Here is a 22,138-nt window from a genome sequence, read left to right on the forward strand (position 1 = left end):
CCAAATTTAATTTCTTTCTTATGTATGACTTTTATTGCTCCTTACCTCTTCTTCTATTCCTGGCCTTTAAACATAGCTTCTTAAGAGTACTTTGCATATCTATCTATAATGTTCTACTTCCTTCAAACAGAAATATCCTGCAAACTCCTTAAGTGGATAGCCTTGAGGGGGAAATAAAGCATAATTAAAATAAGGTTCAGAAAGTTAGAAAACTATTCACCGGAATAGAGCCCAACCTCACATAATATTGTAAAAAACAAAATGCTCTGGACAATTAAGATGATTTTGTTCAGACTATTTTAATAGGGAGAACATTCACTACTAAGAAATATCTCAAGGAAAAGGAAGGGGGACTTAGGGGTTTTATGGAGGCAGGTAAACAAGGGAGACATCCTCAAGTCTTAGGGAATGGTGGAAAAGGATGAAGACAGATCTTATCTGAATCCTTGAGGAAGGGTAGAGATGGGTCTTATCTCTCAACCCTCCCTACTTTCTGGGGATACAGGGTTCAAATAGAGTTCAACATTTGCAATGTACAAAAACAAAATCCAGTGGATTTTAGATTTTAATATTAAAAACAAAAAATAGTGGAAGAAAATTTAGAAGAATATTAATATAATCTTGAGATAGAGAAAATGTAATTTAAGCAAGAAAGGAAATCCAGAAACAATGAAAATGGATATATTTTATTATAAAAATGTTTTATATTATAGAAGATTACATAAAGTCAAAAAGATAAATGTTTTTTATCATTAATGGTAAAATATTTGCAATTGATATAGCTTAAAGACTTTCCATGAATTTTAGGGAAAAGAAACAATCTGATAAAAAAACGCACAGATGTTATGGTTAGCCAGTGTACAGAGATGGATATCTAAATATCAAACCTTACCCATAGCTAGGGGGAATAAAAAGTAAAACAAACCAATCTCATTTTCAGTTATCAGATTGATAGAAATTATTCTATGAATATATGCAGAGAGATAGATGCCCCAGAACATTTTCTATTTGGAAGGACTCTAAAACATCAATGTAAAGAAAAACTGAAAAGAAAAAAATCAGAAAGAGAATAAAATTCATGATAAGAAGACTAATTTAGTGTTTTTCAAAAAAGCACTTAAAATAATATACATTATATCACGTATAAAGCAAACAATTTAGTTTTAAAGATTTCTTCATAATATGTTAAGATTCTGATCTTATGTTCGGTTTTGCCAATGATCCTGGACCATAAGGTTTCTATTTTCTGCAGGAAGTAATGGCTGAACACAATTCCCAGTATCTCATTGAACTAGATGGAAATAAACCCCCAGAGGAGCTCTTCATGGTAAGTGCAATGTTCGTAAGAATATCCCAAGGTTTGAAATATCAAAAAGTTACCGACTGGGTTGTACTTATTTTAATAAACATTAAAAATGTATTTATATTTTAGCACCACTTACTTTTGGAAAATTCCTCTTGACTCTTAAAATATGATGTTATACATATTCCTCTGTCCTTATTTAAATCAAAACTACATTTGAATTTAAAATCTCTGTGTAACAAAAAGTGCCTCAAAGAAAAGTAAAAACATGTAATGGCCAATAAGCGTAAAATGCTTACCGTGAGTCCTTAAGGAAATGCAAACCAAAACTGTAATGAGTTACCACTTCGCACCCACTAAGATGGCTAAAATTCAAAAACAAACAAACAAACAAAAACCAGACAATAGCAAGTGTTTGTGGGGATGTGGAAAAATTGGAGCCCTCATATGTTGCTGATGGGGTTATAAAATGGTGCGGCTGCTTTGGAAAATAGTTTGGTAGACCTCCGTAAGTTAGACATGGCATTACCACATGATTGAGTAATCAACTTCTTGATATATATACCCAAAATAATTGAAAACAGATGTTCAAACAGAAACATACATGAAGGTTCATGGCAGCACTATTCACAACAGCCAAAAGGTAGAAATAAGCCAAATGTTCATATACTAATGAATAGAAAAGTAAAATATGGTCTGTCTGTACACTGGAACATCATTCAGCAATGAAACAGAATGAGGTTTGGGTACAGGCTACAACATGAATGAATCTTGAACACATACTAAGTAAAAGAAAAGTTACAAAAGACTCCATATCATATGATTCCATTTATGTAAAATGTCCAAAATAGGCAGACCTATCAAAATGGAAAATAGACTAGTGGCGCCTAGGATGAGGTTTCCCACAATGGGAGATCTCAGGATAAACGTGGAGTGACCACTAATGGGTAAAGGGTTTCTTTTTGGGGTAATGAAAGTGTTCAAGTTTCATTGTGGTGATAGTTGTGCAAATCTATACTAAAAATCACTGAACTCTACACTTTATGTGGGTGAATTATATGTGAATTGTATCTCAGTGAAGCTGTTTTTTTAATAAGGAATATACTCCATTCTACCTCACTGGACAGTCTACATCTCTTACCTCTATAGCTGGAGAATCCCGGGGCTCACTCCTTATGCACCTTTCTCTGTCTGCCCTACTAAATGCTGGTAAATTCTTAAATTCTTAAATTCTTAAATTTCCCCTGAATTACATGCCTATATAATCAACTGCTACTTGGTATATACAACTGGATGCCTAGTAGTTATCTCAGATTTAAGTGTGCAGGAAAAACCCTCTGATCCACCTGCCCCAGATACGCTCCTCCCACAATTTTCCCTTCTTGCTAAGTGTTCAATCCACTCTTCAAGCTGCTCTTCTCTTTTTCTCACATCCCACATCCAAGCAGGCTTTTGCTTCGAAATATATCCAGAATTTAGATTTTACAACACAAGTCTCAAGGTAGAGAGCAGAAGCTCCGATAGGCCTGGTTGAACACTGCCAAACCTTGCCAGGCCTCATTTTCCAGAAAAGCCTGACCTTTCTGCCCATCCCATTGGCCAAAACAAGTTACATGGAGAAACGCCATACCAGTGGGCTAGGGAAGTATATTCTACCCACAGAGAGCTAGGGAATTAACATGTGAAGGGAGGAAAGGATAAATTATGAACAGATAATACAATCTGCCACAGATTACCATTCTCCATCAGAACTTTGTCGATGCACCATCTTAACCTCAGAGTCAATGTTTCATATCCTTCTGCTAGGTGTCCCTGTTAGTTTCTAATTCGCCATAGCAAAGTACCACAGATTAGGTGGTTTAAAATGACAGAAACTTATTTTCTTATAGTTCTGGAGGCTAAAAATTAAAAAGTCAAGGTGTTGGCAGGGCCCTGCTCCCTCCAAAGCCTCTAGAGGCTGATCAGACATTGCCTCTTCCAGCTTCTGGTAGTCCCAGGCATCTCTTGGATTGTGGCCGCATAACTCCGATCTCTGCCTCCATCTTGACATGGCTGTATGCCCTCTGCCGGAACAGGCCCCACAGAGCTAGACCTTTAAGGACACGAATATTTGGGGACCAGAGGGCAGACTTTATGGGTTAAATTGTGTTCCCCCAAAAGATATATTGGGCTCCTAACTTCCGGTACCTATGATTGTGACCTTATTTGGAAATAGGATCTTTTCAGATATAAACAAGTTATTCTGAGTTCACACTGCCTTAGGCTGGACCCTAACTTAATATGGCAGGTATCCTTGCAAGAGAAGAGACTCAGACACTTAGAGAGAAGATGGCTCTGTGACAACACAGGTAGAGATTGGAGTGATACATCTACAAGCCAGGGAATACCAAAGATGGCCAGCAAACCACCAGAAGGTAGAAGCAAGGAAGTATTCTATACATAAGCTTATCACTTCAGAATATTTGAGATGTTCAAATGTCAATGTATTTAAATATTTGTTCTTTAACATATTTAGACAGTCATGGACCGACTTAAATATCTGAACCTAAAAAGAGCAGCTGTTTTAACTAAACTGCAGAGTGCAGAGGAAGAAATTACTGACATAATGGAAAATGTAAGTTCTTTTTTACTGTTGGAAAGTCTATCTTTTCACTACATTTTGTGACCTTAATTTAATGTATCCTTCCAAAGTATAAAAGGAACTTCAGGGTACCTTTCATAAAGACGGATTTAATTTTTAGGGAAAAGCTATAATATTAGCTCAATATTTTTGTGAACAGTACAGAAAAGTTTTGAAACAAAGACAATAAAATCAGAACAATTAGCTACAAGAATAATGAGAAAGAAAACCAAGCTCATTTTTAAAATTTGCAACGCCAAAGGAAGCAAAGACATTAAAACCCTCAACTCTACCAGCATTCATTTATTCCTTCCATCATTCAACCCATTTTTAAAATAACTACTGTGTTCCTGACACTGATGTATTATGGATGTGACAGTGCTAAGTGCTAAAAAAGCTCCCAGGCCTTTTTTTACTTTTTTTTTTTTAAGGTTTCTGTCATTCATGACAGAGAGAGAGCAAGAGAGGGAACACAAGCACAGAGTAGCTGGAGAGGGAGAAGCAGGCTCCCTGCTGAGCAGGGAGCTGGATGGGCTCAATCCCAGGACGCTGGGATCATGACTGAGCCAAAGGCAGCTGCTTAACTTACTGAGCTACTCAGGTGCCCCTCAGGCCTTTTTTAAAATAAGATTTTATTTATTTTAGAGTGAGAGAGTGAGAGAATGAGCACGAGCTGGGGGAGGGGCAAGGGAAGAGAATCTTCAAGCAGACTCCCCGCTGAGCTTCCCCTCACAGGACTCCATCCCACCACCCATGAGATCCTGACCTGAGCTGAAACCAAGAGTCAGATGCCTACCTGACTGATCCACTCAGACCCCCCTATTCTCAGGCCTTTAATTGGAGGATGTGATCCACTCTGAGAAGTTTGGTTTCACCTCTATGAATAGAAATTGAACAACAAATACAAGAATCATAAATAGATACCATAATTCAAATAAAATAATCTTTGAAGGAAGAAGTTACTTTGTGATCCTGGACTGGGTCATCCTTACATCTTTTTTTTTTTTTTAAAGATTTATTTATTTATTTATTAGACAGAGATCACAAGTAGGCAGAGAGGCAGGCAGAGAGAGAGAGAGAAGCAGGCTCCCTGCTGAGCAGAGAGTCCGATGCGATGCGGGGCTCGATCCCAGGACTCTGGGATCATGACCTGAGCCGAAGGCAGAGGCTTTAACCCCTGAGCCACCCAGGTGCCCCTCATCCTTACGTCTTAAGCACAGTTGCAGTATGTTCTGGGACTTCAGTTGTCTAGTGCTAAAGAGGAAGAAAGGTGGGCCTGATTAGAGTCTCTGTGCTAAGCCTCCTCGTCTAGGTCATCATCAGAGGAAAAATTTAAAGTATCCATAAAACCTGGGGGAATTTCCCAGGTAGAAAATTTGTCCTTAGAAATTATTTTATGTGGGGTATCTGGTGGTTCAGTCAGTAGAACATGTGACTCTTGATCTCAGGGCCATGAGTTCAAGCCCCACACAGGGCATAGAAGCTACTTTAAAAAAAAAAAAATGTTGTATGCATAGGCCTAAGGTTATAGTTCATAATATAGAGGACTAAAGATGACTTCCCTGTTTTTCATGAAAGGGCAGAAGTTATGACTGGGTCATTATTCATAACCCTTAAGCAGTATTTCTCCCTGACAACTCAGATCATCTCCAAAAGAATAATCTAAGAAGCGTCCTACAAATACAGATTCCTTAGGCTCAGATTCCAGATTGATTGAACTAGAATGTCTGGAGTTGGGACTAGAAATGTATTTTTTACAAGATCCGTAGAGGATTCCTATACCCACTTAAGTTTAAGAACCCCTACTTTAAAGTTTGGGACACTGAGGGGAATCTGGGTGGCTCAGTCAGTTAAGCCTCTGCCTTCTGCTCGAGTCATGATTCGGGGTCCTGGGATCAAGCCCCACATTGGGCTCCCTGCTCAGTGGGAAGCCTGCTTCTCCCTTTTCCTTTGCCCTCCCCCCTCCACACACACTTGCTCTTTCTCTCTCTCTCTCTCTCTCTGTCTCTGTCTCTCTCTGTCTCTCTCATAAGTAAATACAATCTTTAAAAAATAAATAAATAAAGTTTGGGACACTAAGGGAACCTGATTGATCAACCTTGATCAAACTTTGATATAACTTTGATATCCTGTTCCAATTAATGCCAGAGTCCTATTCCAGATTCTGTTTTAACTGATCTGGACATTAATATATTTAAAGAGCTTCCTAGATGATACCACTGTCAGGGCCAGGAATCATTGCTTTAAACTTTCCCATTACATTGGTTTTTTAAAAATCACCTACCTTTAGCTAAAAGACATCTGTCTAAAGTTCTTTGAAATACAGGAACTGTATCAAAGGTAGAAGCAACAAAAAAAATAGATGAATTGGCCTCCATCAAAATGAAAAATATTTGTTCATCAAAGGACACTATCAATGGAGTGAAAAGATAACCCACAGAATGGGAAATGATATTTGTGAATCATGTATCTGATAAGAAATTAATATCTAGAACATATAAAGAACGCCTATAACTCAACAATAATAAAACAACCCAATTCAAAAATGCACAAAGACCTAAGTAGACATGTCTCCAAAGATTTACAAATGGCTGATAAACACATGAAAAGATATTTAACATAACTAGTTTTAGGGAAATGCAAATCTAAACTATAGTGAAATACTACTATATACCTATTAGGATGGCTATTATCCCAAAAACAGAGAATAAGTGTTGTCAAGGATGGAGAGAAACTAGAATATTTGTGCATCATTGATGGATAAAATGATGTAGCACTATGTGAAACAGTTTGGTGGTTCCTCAAAATGTTAAACACAGACTTAACCATAAGACCTGGCATTCCACTCCTTCGTATATACCCAAACAAACTGAAAGCGGGGACTCAAACAGAAACTTGTACACCTATGTTCATAGCCACTTAATTCACAATAGTCAGAAGGTAAAATGAACCCAAATGTCCATCAAAGGATGAATGGATAACAGTGATATATATACATATACATGTACACACACACACACACACACACACACACACACACACACACACTGAAATGTTGCTCAGCCTTAAAGAATGAAACTCTGACACATGCTAAACTATGGATGGAATTTGGAAACATGCCAAGTGATGCAAGCCAGACACAAAAAAACAAATATGATTCTACCTACATGAGGAAGAGTGGAATGGGGAGTTATTGTTCAATGGGTGTAGAGCTTCTGTTTGGGTTAATGAAAAAGTTCTGGAAATGAATAGTGGTGATGGTCACAACACTGTGAATGTACTTCAAGCCGCTGAATTGTACACGTAAAGGTAGTTAAAATGATAAATATCATGTCATGTATATTGTACCACAATTAAAAAACAAAACCCAAAAACCTCCTTGCAGATTCTACTGTGCAACCAGGGATGGGAACCACAGGTTTAAAGGGGTGAGAGAGACACAAAGACCTCATTGTGAACTCAAACTTCCTCGTGAAGAGTGAACCCTGTAACATCTAATGAGTTGTTGCTGGACAGTGGGGAGCTATGTGGGTGAGGGATGGGGGGAGTGTAGTGGGAGGAAGGACAGTGTCAGATTGGCACCCAGCACAGCAGATGGTAAACAGCATTGATTTTCAAATCAGACAGATATAAAGCCTACCAGATCTGTAGCTTTCCCTTTATTCAGTCATTAAAAAAGGGATGATAGGGACACCTGAGCAGCTCAGTCAGTTAAGCGTCTGCCTTCCGCTCAGGTTATGATCCCAGGGTCCTGGGATTGAGCCCCACATTGGGCTCCTTGCTCATTGGGAAGCCCTCTTCTCCTTCTACCTGCTGCTCTGCCTCCTTGTGCTCTTTCTCTCTAACAAGTAAATCTTTTAAAAAAAAATTTTAAAGAGATGATAACCTCTACCACATAGGGTTATTGTAAGGATTATCTGAGATGATGCTTGTGAAGTTTCCAGAACCAAGGTAATATTCAGAATATCTGAGAGCTGTATTGCTGGGTAAGACTGGCTTTGTGGGTTAGCAACCCATGCAGTCACGCAGGATCCCATCCTTAGAAGAGCCCCACTGTTCGTTTAATGAAATTTTTTATAGCTTTAGAACAAGGGCCCAGCATTTCCATTTTGTACTGGGCCTGGTGACTTAGCTGATGGAAGGCAGGGACTTTCACCCAACTGTGACAGAGGTGGCAGTAGAGCTGAAGAATCTCCTTTGCGCTGGGCATTAACTATTTAGTTATTGCATCATGGAAGGGTCCAGAAGTTCTTTAGCAAGAGGCTCAAGTGGAAAGAGAGCTTGAGTGTAGTGGTTGTAGCTGCCAGCTTTCTCCTGCCTGGCTGTATCCCTCTCACAAGATCCTCTGGACCAGTCTCAGTCTCTCCAGAAGGTAAGCCTCCAGTTTTCTGATGAAAGGAGAAGTGGTGGGAGGATTGAGGGAAAATTGGCTGGCTGAGGAAAATAGGGAGTAGCTCTTGCCATTTTCAACCAATCCCCCAGTTTTTTGCTGTCACCCCCTTCAGAGGTACCTGATGTCAACAGGTCCCAAATCCCTCTAGGATTTTGCAGAGTGAATCAACTTGTTTCTCTTCCCCAGCCCATCTCACACCTATCCCTGCCACCACAGATACTGAGCCCTCACTTTTCTCCGATTTAAGTCCGTTTCCACCACCTATCTGCCTTCTAGCTTATGAAAATGTGTAGCCGTGCTGGTCAGCTGTCAGCTCCTCTGGTGTCCCCTCCCATTCTGTGTTCTTGTGAGGTCATTCCTTTTTGCATTCTCTGCTGTCATTTCTGTGAAGTTTTGGGAAAGCAGCAAATACAAATACATGTGTTCAGTCTGCCTTGTTTAGCCAGAGGCAGTCCTGAGCTCTTTTAGACTGTAGTATCAAACTCACTGGAAAGGTCTGTTCCTCATCACCCCTCAGCACCTACTAGATATGTGGCCTCAGGGGCTTGAGGTCAAGAGAGGAGCATGGTTTGCCATTTAAACATGTTTCCTTTGCAAGAATGCCCACTGTCTGTTAGTCAAACACTTTTCCCAAGATTGGACAAGAAATAAGGATGATGAGGAAAGAATGATGGCTTCCTGACTTAACTAGTTCCATTTCAGTCCCTAGTACATTGTAGACTCCATGGAGAAGGGTGGTAGCCCAGTGTGGCCCACAGAGGGGCTTCTCTGTCTCACGCAACTCCCCTAAGCGTCGACAGTTTCCTGAACATTAAGCGACTTCTTTCAGCCTTCAGTTCAGACATTCATGCCGCATCCTTGCAGCGTGCATGGTCTTTGCTCTCTGATGCAACAGTGGTCCAGACAAGACCGTAGCTCCCATTCTCATCTGTCATCCACAGTTGGTTCTGGAGCCAGCAGATACATGTGAGATCTACATCTGAAGGCTAGAGAGAGCCAGCCTGGTCCCTTTTCCCCCAGCAGTTGCCCACCATGCCCTCTCTCCCCATTTCTCTCACCCCCTGCTCAACAATCTGCAATCTCTAGAAGTGGTTCTTAACATCTCTGGAGGTCACCAACAGAGGACTGCTGAGGAAGACTTTATATTTTAAGAAGAACAAAAGAGCTAAGTAGATGCAAAAAAAAAAAGCCATCTGTATATTATCGTGCTATTTAATAACAGATTAGCTAAGAATCTGGTACATTTTCAAACTTTTTCTTTTTTCTTTCTCTTTTTTCTATTAGAGAGGGAGAGCATGTATGAGCATACAAGTGGGGGTGGGAGCAGAGGAAGAAGGAGAGAGAGAACCTTAAGCAGAGAGAATCTTCACTATCTCACGACCCTAAGATCATGACCTGAGCTGAAATCAAGAGTTGGATGCTTAACCCACTGAGCCATCCAAGCACCCCAAACCTTTTCAATAAGATTTTTTCCAAATCTGGGGCACCTGGGTGGCTCAGTGGGTTAAAGCCTCTGCCTTTGGCTCAGGTCATGGTCCTAGGACTCTGGAATCGAGCCCCGAGTCGGGCTCTCTCTGCTCAGCGGGGAGCCTGCTTCCTCCCTCTCTGCCTGCCTCTCTACCTCTTGTGATCTCTCTCTGTCAAATAAATAAATAAAATCTTTAAAAAAAAAAAAGGATTTTTCCAAATCAGATAACAAAAAAGGAGAATTAAAAAAACACTCTATCTACCTACCATATGTTCATTCTACCTTATAATAGAAAATGCTTGGTAAAATTTAAAACAAGGTCTTAGAAACAGAAAACTATTTGTCTTACTAAATTTTGGGCAAGTACAGAGTGGTTGCAATTTTTTTTAAAGATTTTATTTATTTATTTGACAGAGAGAGAGAGCACAAGCAGCGGGGAGCAGCAGGCAGAGGGAGAAACAGGCTCCCCACTGAGCAGGGAGCCCAATGACGAACTCGATCCCAGGACCCTGGGATCGTGACTTGTGATAAGGTGGTGAGAGCCAAAGGCAGATGCTTAATCGACTCAGCCACCCAGAATGGTTGCAATTAAGAAAAAAGCCAAAATTTGCTTTCCAAATTATCTCTTTAACAGTAAGGCACCATCAAATAAGAAAGGAAATACTTAATACTGTTAATTTTAGCAAAACTATGCCCACGTTTTTAGTGTCGTATTTGTTACCAACAGGATGAGCTCTTCCGTACTCTTGCATCTTATAAACTTATTGCACCAAGATACAGATGGCAGAGAAGCCGGTGGGGACGTACATGTCCTGTGACTCTAAAAGAAGGTAACATTTTTCCGGGATTGCCAGATTTTTCTGTGAGGTAAGTAAGATTTTCAAAACTTAATTTTAAAACCTGCCCATACTTCTTTTCAATTGTTTGTGATTATGGCCTATTTTAAGTTTCCTAGGTAAAATATACTGTCTTTCATCAGAAGAAGCATTAAAAACATTCTTATTGAACCCACGTCCCTATCTTCTTCCACCTATGCCAGCACCACCATTCAAAGTGTTCATATTTGGGCCTCAGTCATCAGGGAAAACAACGCTTTGCCATCTGCTTGCAGAAAATTACAAAGGAAAGGTAACTACTTACCCAGCTAGCTAGCTTTATCTATACCTGATTAAAATTTGTAGGACTCAGGGATTCACAGGATTGCTCTGTTTTCTTAATTTTGCACTGTCAGTTGGGTAATTGTCCCACTGGGCCAGGAGTGGGGAAGACCTCTTCCTGGCTGCTTGTTGTGGCTGCCAAGACCACAGTCTCTCCCTGCTTCCCAGCAGCCCCCAGACTCGACTGTTAATGTCACACAGACTGTGCCAACCATGACCTGTTTTGGTTTCCTTCATCTCCTATTTCCTGGGTCCTCCTAGCTCTGGGTCCCTCTCCCCACACAGTCACTCCTATCTTCGTTCTTATTACCTGCAAAGACGCCCCTCTTTGATGACACATACCCTGGTCTGTCAGTTCCTTGGCCTCTCTCCTCATGGATCCTGTTCTCCATGCTGAGTAAAGTCAAGAGAAGTTATTTTTAGTTTAGACGAGAATGACAGCAGGAGAAATGGTGAGAAGCAGGCAGACTGGGGATATGACTAGAAGATGGAGCCCATGGAGTTCGTGAGGAATTGGAATGGAGCGAATTCTGCTAAGGCCAGAGTGCTGAAGCGGAGAGCAAGAAGGGGAAGGCGGAAGATGATGGGGCCGAAGGCCTCATCAGAGCAGTGCAGCCCTGGGAAGGGTGTGAACTGATTTCAAGTGCTATTCCTTTGAACACAAGGGTAACTTCTTCTATTTGCTTTTAATTTTTTATTGTAAAATATGACAAACAGAAAAGTGAAGCTCAGTGAATTGTCACAAAACAAACCCCCAGATAACCACCACCCAGGTCAAATAACGGTCACCACCCTGGAAGCCCCCTCATGTCTTCTCCCATTATCAGTCCTCTTACCCCTTCCACAAGGGTAACTGCTGCCCTGAAATTTTTATGGCATTCACTCCTGTTCTTTTGTGGTTTTACCATGTGAGTGTACATCTAAATGCCACAGGTTAGTTTTCACACTTTCTGAACTTTCTAGACTTAAACAACTTATGTTCTTTATGCCTGGCTTTTTTTCACTTCACATTATGATTGTGGTATTTATGAATGTTATTTATACATGTTACTGCATATAGCTACAGTTCATGCTTTTTTTTTATACTATAATTTGTTCATCCATTGGAGTGTTTATGAAACCTGGGCTGATTCCAGTTTGAGTCTGGGTATTATGAATAATATTGCTATAAACATTCTTGCACCTGTTTCCGGGGGCACACTTGATATCTTTATATATTATGGAGATAATATCTAGCAGTAAAATTCCTAGGACATGGACAGTGCATACATTCAACATATGTAGATAATGCTTAACTGTTTTCCAAACTAATTCTATCAATTTTATAACTCTATCAGCAGTGTGGGAGAGCTCTAGTTAGTCCACATTCCTGCCAACTTTCATTATGGTCAGTCTTTCCAATTTAAGCCATTCTAATAGATGTATCTCACTGTGGTTTTAATTTGTACTTCCTTGAAAATAACGAGGTTAAACATGTTTTCTTTTGTTTACTGGCCGTTCAGATACTCTCTTTTTAAAGTGTTTGTTCAAGTTTGTTGCCCATTTGAAAATTTTTTTCATGTTATTGGTAGGAATTCCTTATATTGTCTATATACAAGTTCTTTTTTGATAATAAGCTTTATGAATATTTTCTACCACTCTGTGGTTTGTCATTTCATATTATATTACAGTATGTGTCAGACTAAAGAACTATAATTTTAAAATATAAAGAGCTCTTATGAATCAATATGCAGATGAACCCCCAATGGAAAAAATAGCAAATAAGCAATTCACAAAATAATAGCTACAATAGAGTAGCCACTAAGCATGAGAAAAGGGTTATCACCTCCCTGATAACCAGAGAGGTGCCAAAAAAACTGGAGAGATGCCATGTCAATCTCACTGTTGGAGTTCAAAGATCACTATTAACACCCAATACTGATGTGTAGCTAGGATGGGGAGAAATACATTTTCCTACACTGCTGGTGAGAGTATAACCATTAAGGATCACAATTAGAACTATGTAAGAGCCTGAAGTCCATACATATCCTTTGAACTGTCAATTTTATTTTATAAATTTTTCCTAAAGAAACTATAAAAGATATATACATAACCACGTTTATCATAGCCTAGTTTATAATAGCAAAAACATGTATACCTTAGTATACATTATTAGCATTTTAGTTAAATAAAATTTAGTATGTTCGTCTAATATAATGCTGTATATCCATTAAAAAATGATGATGTGCATATATATATTTTGGCATGGAATAAAGTAATACAATCATATTGAGGGAAAAGCAAAGTGGAACCTAGAAGGATGGAAATATTATTTAAACTTTAAAGTTTATAGATATATAAATATATTTATCTATATATAGAATATATAGAAATCTACTTCTAAGATCTTAAAATCTTATTTAAAATTTCTATGTGAAATTTCTATATGAAATTTCTATACTTAAAATTTCTATATGAAATCTAAGATTTCATATAGAAATCTACTTCTAAGATCTTAATATTCAGTATGAAATATATTATCTACCTTACAATGGACTTTCATAATACATATAGAATTCTAATCCAGTTTTTTAAATGGGCAGAAGTTGAACATATGATTAAAACAGAAGGTAAGTGAGTGACCAATACCACATGAAAGAAGCTCACATTTATTCGAGATTGGAGGAATATGAATTTAAACTTCAGTGAGATACTTCTTCACACCCACTAGAATGGCTAAAATTTGGAAGATTCAGAGAAACAAGTGCTGGTGAAGATGTGGAGTTAACTGCAATTTCCATAATTGCTGCTAGGAATGTAAAATAGCTCAACCACTTTGGAAACAGTGGAATGGCTTATGAAATCAAATATACACTTACTGTATGACCCAGTAATTCCACATCTAGGTATTTGTCCAAGAAAAATAAAAACATATGTCCACAAAAAGACTTCCTCGGAAATGTTCATTACTAGTTTATTTATAACAGCCCCGAATTGGAAAAGCCCAAATGCCCATCAAAGATAAATGGATTAAAAAGAATACCACCATCACCACCCGTGGCATAGTTACACAGTGATACTATTCAGTAATAGAAAGGAACAGATTACTGGTGTATACAGTTACACTGATGAATCTCAAAAACATTGTGCTAAGGGGGAAAAGCTTGGAAAAGATTACATACTCTGTGATTCCATTTATACAAAATTCTAGAAATTCTAGAATTTATATGAAATAAATCCTAGAATTTATATGAAATTCTAGAAAAGGCAAAACTAATATATAGTGACAAAAAAACTAATATATAGTGACAAAAAACCTAATACATAGTGACAAAAAACAAAGTGATAGCCAGAGGCCAGGAACTGACTATAAAGAAGAATAAGGGAACTTTTTTTAGGTGATATAAATGTTCTATATCTTGGGGCGCCTGGGTGGCTCAGATGGTTAAGCCTCTGCCTTTGGCTCAGGTCATGATCCTGGGGTCCTGGAATTGAGCCTTGCATCGGGCTCCCTGCTCAGTGGGAAGCCAGCTTCTCCTTCTCCCTTTCCTGATGCTTGTGTTCCCTATCTTGCTGTGTCTCTCTCTGTCATATAAATAAATAAAATCTTTTAAAAAATAATAAAAAGTAAATGTTCTTTATCTTGAGTATAGCTGTTGTTATGTGTATATATATTTGTCAAAACTCATCAAACTGTATACTTAAAATAGATGCCTCTTATTGTAAGTTACACATGTAAAATAGATTTTTTTAAAAATTATGTGTAACTTGAATATTTATTACATGATATATATATATATCTAAGTATATCATACTACATGAAAAGTATGACTGAATTTCTGTGAAAGCATGTACTCAAAAATCACTGAATTCTGAAAATAATACATCTCAAGTGACATTAAGATCTTCGAGGTAGATAAGTATAGATCTAGAAATAGATATAGTTGAACAATGCGTTAATATTCACAGTGATTTGTGCTTCTTTTGGTTTTCTCAAATATTCTTTGCAGGTAATTGACTACGCCACGTTTGTTCAACCACGTTTTGATAAAGCCCTTGAAACATTAGTGAAAGATACAATAGCGGAGGCCACTGAAACAGCCATTAAAGCTGTAAGAGAGCGGTTATTCATTAAACTACAAGCTAAAAAACAAGGTGAACCACCTCTGTCGCATGTGTGTTCTAAGCGGAGGTCAGCAATTCAGCCTGTGTGCCCGAGGGCTGGGACTTGCTGTGCTCGCAAACACAGTGTTCAAAACAGTCATAAGGCAGTGAAACTGGAAGAAGCTTTAGTGATAATTAACACAATTCTGTAACTTGACAGATGAGGAAAACTTTTTATATAAATTGGGAAGCTTCTATCATTTTCTGTGCTTGAAACTATTAAATAGCAAGGAAATGATCTTCCAACATGACAATGTTAAGCTTTTGCTAGGATAGAATGGGTTATTTGCCTGATAAATCTGTCTCTTCTTTCTCAGCAGCCTATAAACAAGTAAAAAAAAAAGTCCAACATGGTGCCCAAGGGATTACAAAAGCAATAGCAAAAAGACCAGCATTAAAATTACATGCCATCCTTGGGGTGCCTGGGTGGCTCAGTTGATTAAGTGTCTGTCTTTGGCTAAGTCATGGTCCTGGCTCCTAGGATTGAGCCCTGCCTCCTGGTTCCCTGCTCAGTTTGCTTCTCCCAACCCCTCTGCTCCTCCCACCACTCGTGCACGTTCACTCTCTCAAATAAATAAAATCTTTTTTAAAAAATTAGGAATAGTGTGGAGGACCATAGAGGAAGGGAGGGAAAACTGAATGGGGAGAAATCAGAGAGGGAGACAAACCATGAGAGGCTCTGGACTCCAGGAAACAAACTGAGGGTTACAGAAGGGAGGGGGGCAGAGGGATGGGATAACCAGGTGATGGGTATAAAGGAGGGCATGAGTTATATGCAACTAATGAATGATATATAACTAATGAATCCTTGAATACTACATCAAAAATTAACAAGGTACTATATGTTGGCTAATTGAACATAGTAATAAAAAAAATCACATGCCATACAAATGATCATCTAGATGATCCAGAATGAATTTGTTTTTAGTATATTATCTTCAGAATGAAAACTGAAAGTTTACTAAATACTCACGGAAAATTCACAAACTAAAGCTCAAGAAATTTGGGGAGGACTAATAAGATGGCTTTTTATTTAACTTATTTAAGGCTGGACAAAATGAATTCATTAATTCATTCAACCTAGTACTCTGTGTTAGACATGATTCTAGGCACTGGGCTACAGAGGTGAACCAGACACATGAAACTCCTGTCTTTGTGGTTGTTACATTTTAATGAGGGGAGGGTGGTAAGTGAACAGATAGAAAAATATAATATGGTACTGGGTCAGGCAGTGACTGGGGCAGGGGTGTGGGAGTGTTAGGATGAGCAGGGAGGGCCTTTCTGAAAAGAGAACATTTAACTGAAACCTGGATCAAGAAGGAACTAGCTGGGCTCCAGGAGGAAGAACAGTGATTGATGGTGTTTCTTGGAGTTTGTAGTGATTCCTTTCACATCAAATTATGGCATGAAATCATAGATTTTAGATTTTTCCACAAATTGCTTTCTCCCACCAGAACATAGAAATAGATGACCTTTCTCATACACTGCAAACTTAAAAGTCTCTTTTTCTTTTTCAAATTCTATAATTTAGAATTCAGATTTAGAATAAATCTGACAGTAGGATTCTTAAAATTTTTTTAATTGGAATTTTCATGCTGGTTCCACTAATTTGCTAGCATTGCAATTTCACTCCCAAATATACATTTTTGGGTTTTGTTTTTTTTTAATTTCTTTTCAACGTAACAGTATTCATTGTTTTTGCACCACACCCAGTGCTCCCTGCAATACGTGCCCTCCCTAATACCCACCACCTTGTTCCCCCAACCTCCCACCCCCCACCCCTTCAAGACCCTCAGGTTGTTTTTCAGAGTCCATAGTCTCTCATGGTTCTCCCAAATATATTTTTAAGAAAAATTTGTCAGTGAAGATTACTGAGGTTTTTTAACATAGAAAATTCTATAATACAGAGGATGGTAGATAACACACATTAGGCTTCCTGCGTGCTAAGCATTTTCTTAGTGTTTGAGTCTATTTTCTCATTTAATCCTTACAACAATACTTTTGGCTTGATCTCCTCATTTTGCCCAGTAGAAATTGAAACTGAGAGATCAAATGATTTGCCAAAGCCACACTATCTGGGTCAGAACTCACACTCAAGTCTCTTTAGAGCAGAAGATTTAATCTCTACCCCTGTCTTCCTACCCCCAAATCTATTTTGCTAACACAGCCCCTTACTCTCTTTTAGCACAGTCAACTTTAAGAATACTTGAAAGAGAATTTGAAAAGAAAGAATATGACAAGTTCCCATCTGATGCCTTTAAGAGCTTAGAAGAGTCAGAGTCTTCATTTGATGAAGGTGGTAAAAAAAAAAAAATACATTGCTGGTGTTCTTGGCCAAATTCTTTCTGATCTAAACAGATTAACTGATAAAGCATATTATTCTTTCATGCAGCGTTCACTCATGAACCCCCAAAAGATGGCTCTTTAGAAGACAAGGAAGACAAAAAGAGTTCAGAAAATGTCCTCGATGATCAATCCTCTAAGACCGGTAAAGACGATAACAGAATGTATGGTTCATGCCATGTTTATGGATCTTATTCCATTTATTTCTTGTTTTTTTCATGTTTATATTGAAACGTAAAATCATCCCCCAAATTGGACATTTAGGTTGAAAAACAGTTAGCTTTTCTCTTACGGATTTGAACTGAATAACTATAGAACAGAAATAGATTTATTAGAATGAAGAAAAAACTAATAAGATAATAAATTCTTTCTTAAAATCTGTCTAATGTACTGGAATCAGAACATCACAAACCTAGAGTTTGAGCTGTGAAATGTTACCATTCAGTGCTTGAGAGCATACAATGTAAACTATTTTTACCTTTTTTGATTTATAATACAACATTTAATTATATTACTTCATTACAAAATATTTTAATCCTCATTTTAAATTATTGCACTATTTCCCTGTTCATATGCAATAATTTTAAGTAGTTCCTATGGTGTAAACTTATTTTTCAGATTTTTTTTTACTAGTTTAATGGGCATGAAGTTATAGACAGAGTCAAATTGCTTTGCATAAAAGTTATTCCAAATTTTGTTTTCCTCAGTAATATACAAAATATGTGTTATTGTTCCCTTGGCATATTTTCTTTTAAAATATAATTTCCACAATTTTTATTTCATGATTTCTGAAATTTAATATTCTAATATTTATTAATCATTTATATTTCTTCTTTTCTGAGGTGATCATTTTTGTCTTTTGCTCATTTTTCTAAATTGTCCTATTGGTTATATGTTTCTAAAAAATTTTTCTGTATTAGTCCCTTATTTTGTATATATTTTTTCCACATTGGGTCATTTGCCTTTTAAATCACTTTGCTGTTTTTGAAGTAGAGGGACTTTTTCATAGTTTTGTAGTCAAATCGTTACTTTCACTTTATTGATTTCTTCCATTTAGTTTCAGATCTTACCAAGTCTTCCTCTCAACCTGAGATTTAATACATACTTATATTCTTTTTTTTCTATCGGTCCGACCTTTTGGCATTTAGTGTTTAAATGCATCTGTAATTCCTTTTGTTATATAATATAGAGCTGATTGTTTGTTTGGTTGGTTCCTCATAATTCAGACAGATATGTCCTTGGCCGGTGTTTATTTTAAGCCTAGTAGGAATTGAACTGGGCCCTGTCAGAAACTCACATATGGCACGCCACCTACGATATACACACACAGTCTTCACAAGAGGACCCCAGACGTTAAATTTTTGACCAAGTAACATCTGGGAGCCCCTTCTCAGCTGCTGCAGAATTCCTAGCACCAAAACAGAAAGAAAGCCCTGGACCCTTGCTGTCTGTTTTCTCTTTGGGGGAGGTAGTGCAGGGTAGAAGTAGGAGGCATCAGTGCCTCTATCCTCCACTGAAGCGATGTCAATGCCACCAGGATGCCCTGGGAAAAGGCATGCTCCCTGCACAGCCTTTACCTCTTGGAGCCAGGAGATTGTTCCATCAGGAAGGGCAAATTTGATTTTTGTTTCTAATTTAGATCCACTGGCATGGTATGAAACTAAAATTACTCTTGGTTTTGTGATAAGTTATCATCTCTGTTTTTCACTGTGTATGGTATATGCCCTATTGTTGACCTCTTTGATTACTATGATTGTAATATCAGTTTTAAAAAATTGGGAACATAAGTCCTGGCTCCCTGGGCCTATCATACCACACTCTGTATTGGGAATCACCTACAATGTCATGTTGTTCTTGAAGTGTTAACAATGTTTTATTCATAGATGAGAAAGAAACCAGTGAATCATCTCCATTTAAAAGGAGTTTTCAAAGCTCTGGTCAAGATTTTAAATAGGACCCCCAAAAAGTTAATTAATATTTGGTTAATATGGTTATCTCAGATTGTGGATCTCAAAATCACAAATAATTCCTTCAGAATTTTGAGAAATTCTGTGTGAGAAATGTGTGATTTAAAAAATATAAATATATTGGGGCACGTGGGTGGCTTGGTTGGTTGGGTGTCTGTCTTCAACTTAGGTCATGATCTCAGAGTCCTGGGATCAAGCCCCGTGTTGTGTCGGCTCCCTGCTTAGCCAGGAGTCTGCTCCTCCCTCTCCCTCTGCCCCTCCCTACCGCTTGTGTCCCCTCTCTATCTATCTCTATCTCTTGCAAATAAATAAAATCTTTAAAAATAAATAATAAACTAAAAAACATTATTAATACTCTATCTTAAGGGCTACTCTATCTTCTTTTTTTTAAATTAACACATAATGTATTATTTGCTCCAGGGGTATAGGTCTGTGAATCATCAGGCTTACACATTTCACAGCATTCACCATAGCATATACCCTCCCCAATTTCCATAACCCAGCCACCCTATCCCTACCCTCCTACCCTCCCCCAGCAACCCCCAGTTTGTTTCGTGAGATTAAGAGTCTCTTATGGTTTATCTCCCTCCTGATCCCATCTTGTTTCATTTTCTTCCTTCCCTACCCCCCACAACCCCCTGCCCTGCCTCAAATTCCTCATATCAAAGAGATCATATAATTGTCTTTATCTGATTGACTTATTTCACTCAGCATAATACCCTCTAGTTGCAAACAACAAGATTTCATTTCTTTTGATACCACATCTTCTTTATCTATTCATCTGTTGATGGACATCTAGGTTCTTTCCATAGTTTGGCTATTGTGGACATTGCTGCAATAAACATTCAGGTGCACGTGCCCCTTCGGATCACTACATATGTATCTTTAGGGTAAATACCCAGTAGTGTGATTGCTGGGCCATAGGGTAGCTCTATTTTCAACTCTCTGAGGAACCTCCATACTGTTCTCCAGAGTGGCTGCACCAGCTTGGATTCCCACCAACAGTGTAGGAGGGTTCTCTTAAAGTCTACTCTATGAGGAACAGTTAGACATGCAAAAACACAGAAAAAAGAAAATGTGGTATATTATTTTGATGAAAAGAATATTGGGAAGACAAGGGCTCTGTCTTTCTGTTCTGCTATCCCTGGAATGTGGCTACCAAGCTGCAAAATGGCTGGCGGTACTGCAGTCATCATATCCGTATGCTTGGCAGGAAGAGGAAAGAGGCAAGGGACAAAAACTGGCACTTCACCCAGCCCAGTTGTTCCTTGTTAGAGAGAGGACCGGAAGACTCACCAGAAAATAATCTGGTTCCATGTTATCTAAAGGCCATCTAGGTTATAAGGGAAGTGGAGAGATGTAGTGTTTTTAGCTGGGCACATTGCTGACCCCCACAAACTCAGGGTTCTGTTATTAAGAAAGAGAGGAATGGATATTGAGTGAACAACTAGCAGCCTCTAGAACATTTGGTATCTCTCTAGGAACTGCTGGTTCTCTCCACCCTTAAGAATAAGCTTCTCAGTTCCCAGTAGCTGGGAAGTAGGCAGCTGCCCTTTGAAGGCCCTTTGGCATTTTTTTCTGGGCTCGGATAGATGAGTCTCTAGCAGGAGACCCTGGTGATGGAGTGTTAGGACAGCAGTTCAGGAAGCAGAACTGGAAAAGCAGAGGTAGAGGAGCCAAGGGCAGCAGCCGGTCTTCTGTCTTGTTAGAGGAGGGGATGAATACTTATATTCTGATGAAGCCTGTGAGCCACGGCAGCCGTATGAACAGTCATTCAGCTTGAAGTGAGGGTAAGAATGAAGTAGAACACTTGAAAACCCCACCTGTGCCATCCTCCCTTCCATCCCGGCCAACTTGCCTACCTCTTTTCCTCTCACTGTTGCACGTGGTCCCATGCTTGTGACTGGAAGTATTCATCTTGTTTTCTGATTCATTCCCTCGATGCTCATGATTTACCTTGACCCAGAAATCCTTTGCTCCCTCCCTCTTCTATCTGGCTTCCTGGGTTTTGGCTTCATTCTGACCTTCTGAAGTTTTATATTTCCTGACTTCACGTTTCCTCCCCAGTCTATTTCCCCCTTCTTGGAGCACGTACTGCAGTAACACAAAAATAGTACTTTCTTGGATCAAGTATTGACAATCATGATCTATTGTAAGTAATATTGTCCACTAAAATTATTAATGGTGTCAGGTTATTTTGCTTTAGACACATTAGAAGACTCAATAGAAGACGTAACTGCAGAGCATCCAGAGGTTCTTTCTATGATAGAGGAGACTGTGAAAATGACAAAGGACATGAACTTTGAACAGCCATATGAAAAGCATGCTGAAATCTTAGAGGAAATCATCAAAGAGGTAAGAAGTCCAGACCCAAATGCGTATGCTCTTTCGCAGTTTTTAATGTCCAAACCATTATGCAATATAATTTCATAGCTTTGACATTAATCTTTCATTAACTTTTATTTTCTTTAATTGAGTTCAGTTCAGTTCATTAAAATATGGTGGGGGCGCCTGGGTGGCTCAGTGGGTTAAAGCCTCTGCCTTCGGCTCAGGTCATGATCCCAGGGTGCTGGGATCGAGCCCCACATCGGGCTCTCTGCTCAGCAGGGAGCCTGCTTCCTCCTCTCTCTGACTGCCTCTCTGCCTACTTGTAATCTCTGTCTGTCAAATAAATAAATAAAATCTTAAAAAAAAAAATATGGTGCCTGTGAAGCATGTACCAAAGTTAGATATTTCTTCTATAG

The 22,138-nt window shown here is 38.6% G+C and overlaps 1 protein-coding gene across 1 annotated transcript in view; it reads left to right on the forward strand.

The window, feature by feature from the left end:
• LOC111158237 (adenylate kinase 9) overlaps positions 1-22,138 on the forward strand; it is a 117,443-nt gene that overhangs the window by 16,016 nt on the left and 79,289 nt on the right. Inside the window, 9 exon segments of the mRNA XM_022520156.1 lie at positions 1,253-1,331; positions 3,823-3,917; positions 10,512-10,651; positions 10,732-10,912; positions 14,931-15,075; positions 17,270-17,383; positions 17,477-17,572; positions 20,987-21,154; positions 21,601-21,749. Of these exon segments, the coding sequence (XP_022375864.1) occupies positions 1,253-1,331; positions 3,823-3,917; positions 10,512-10,651; positions 10,732-10,912; positions 14,931-15,075; positions 17,270-17,383; positions 17,477-17,572; positions 20,987-21,154; positions 21,601-21,749 (1,167 nt within the window).

Source organism: Enhydra lutris, unplaced genomic scaffold (assembly GCF_002288905.1).
Source record: "Enhydra lutris kenyoni isolate GAN:26980312 unplaced genomic scaffold, ASM228890v2 scaffoldscaffold58, whole genome shotgun sequence".
NCBI lineage: Eukaryota > Metazoa > Chordata > Mammalia > Carnivora > Mustelidae > Enhydra > Enhydra lutris.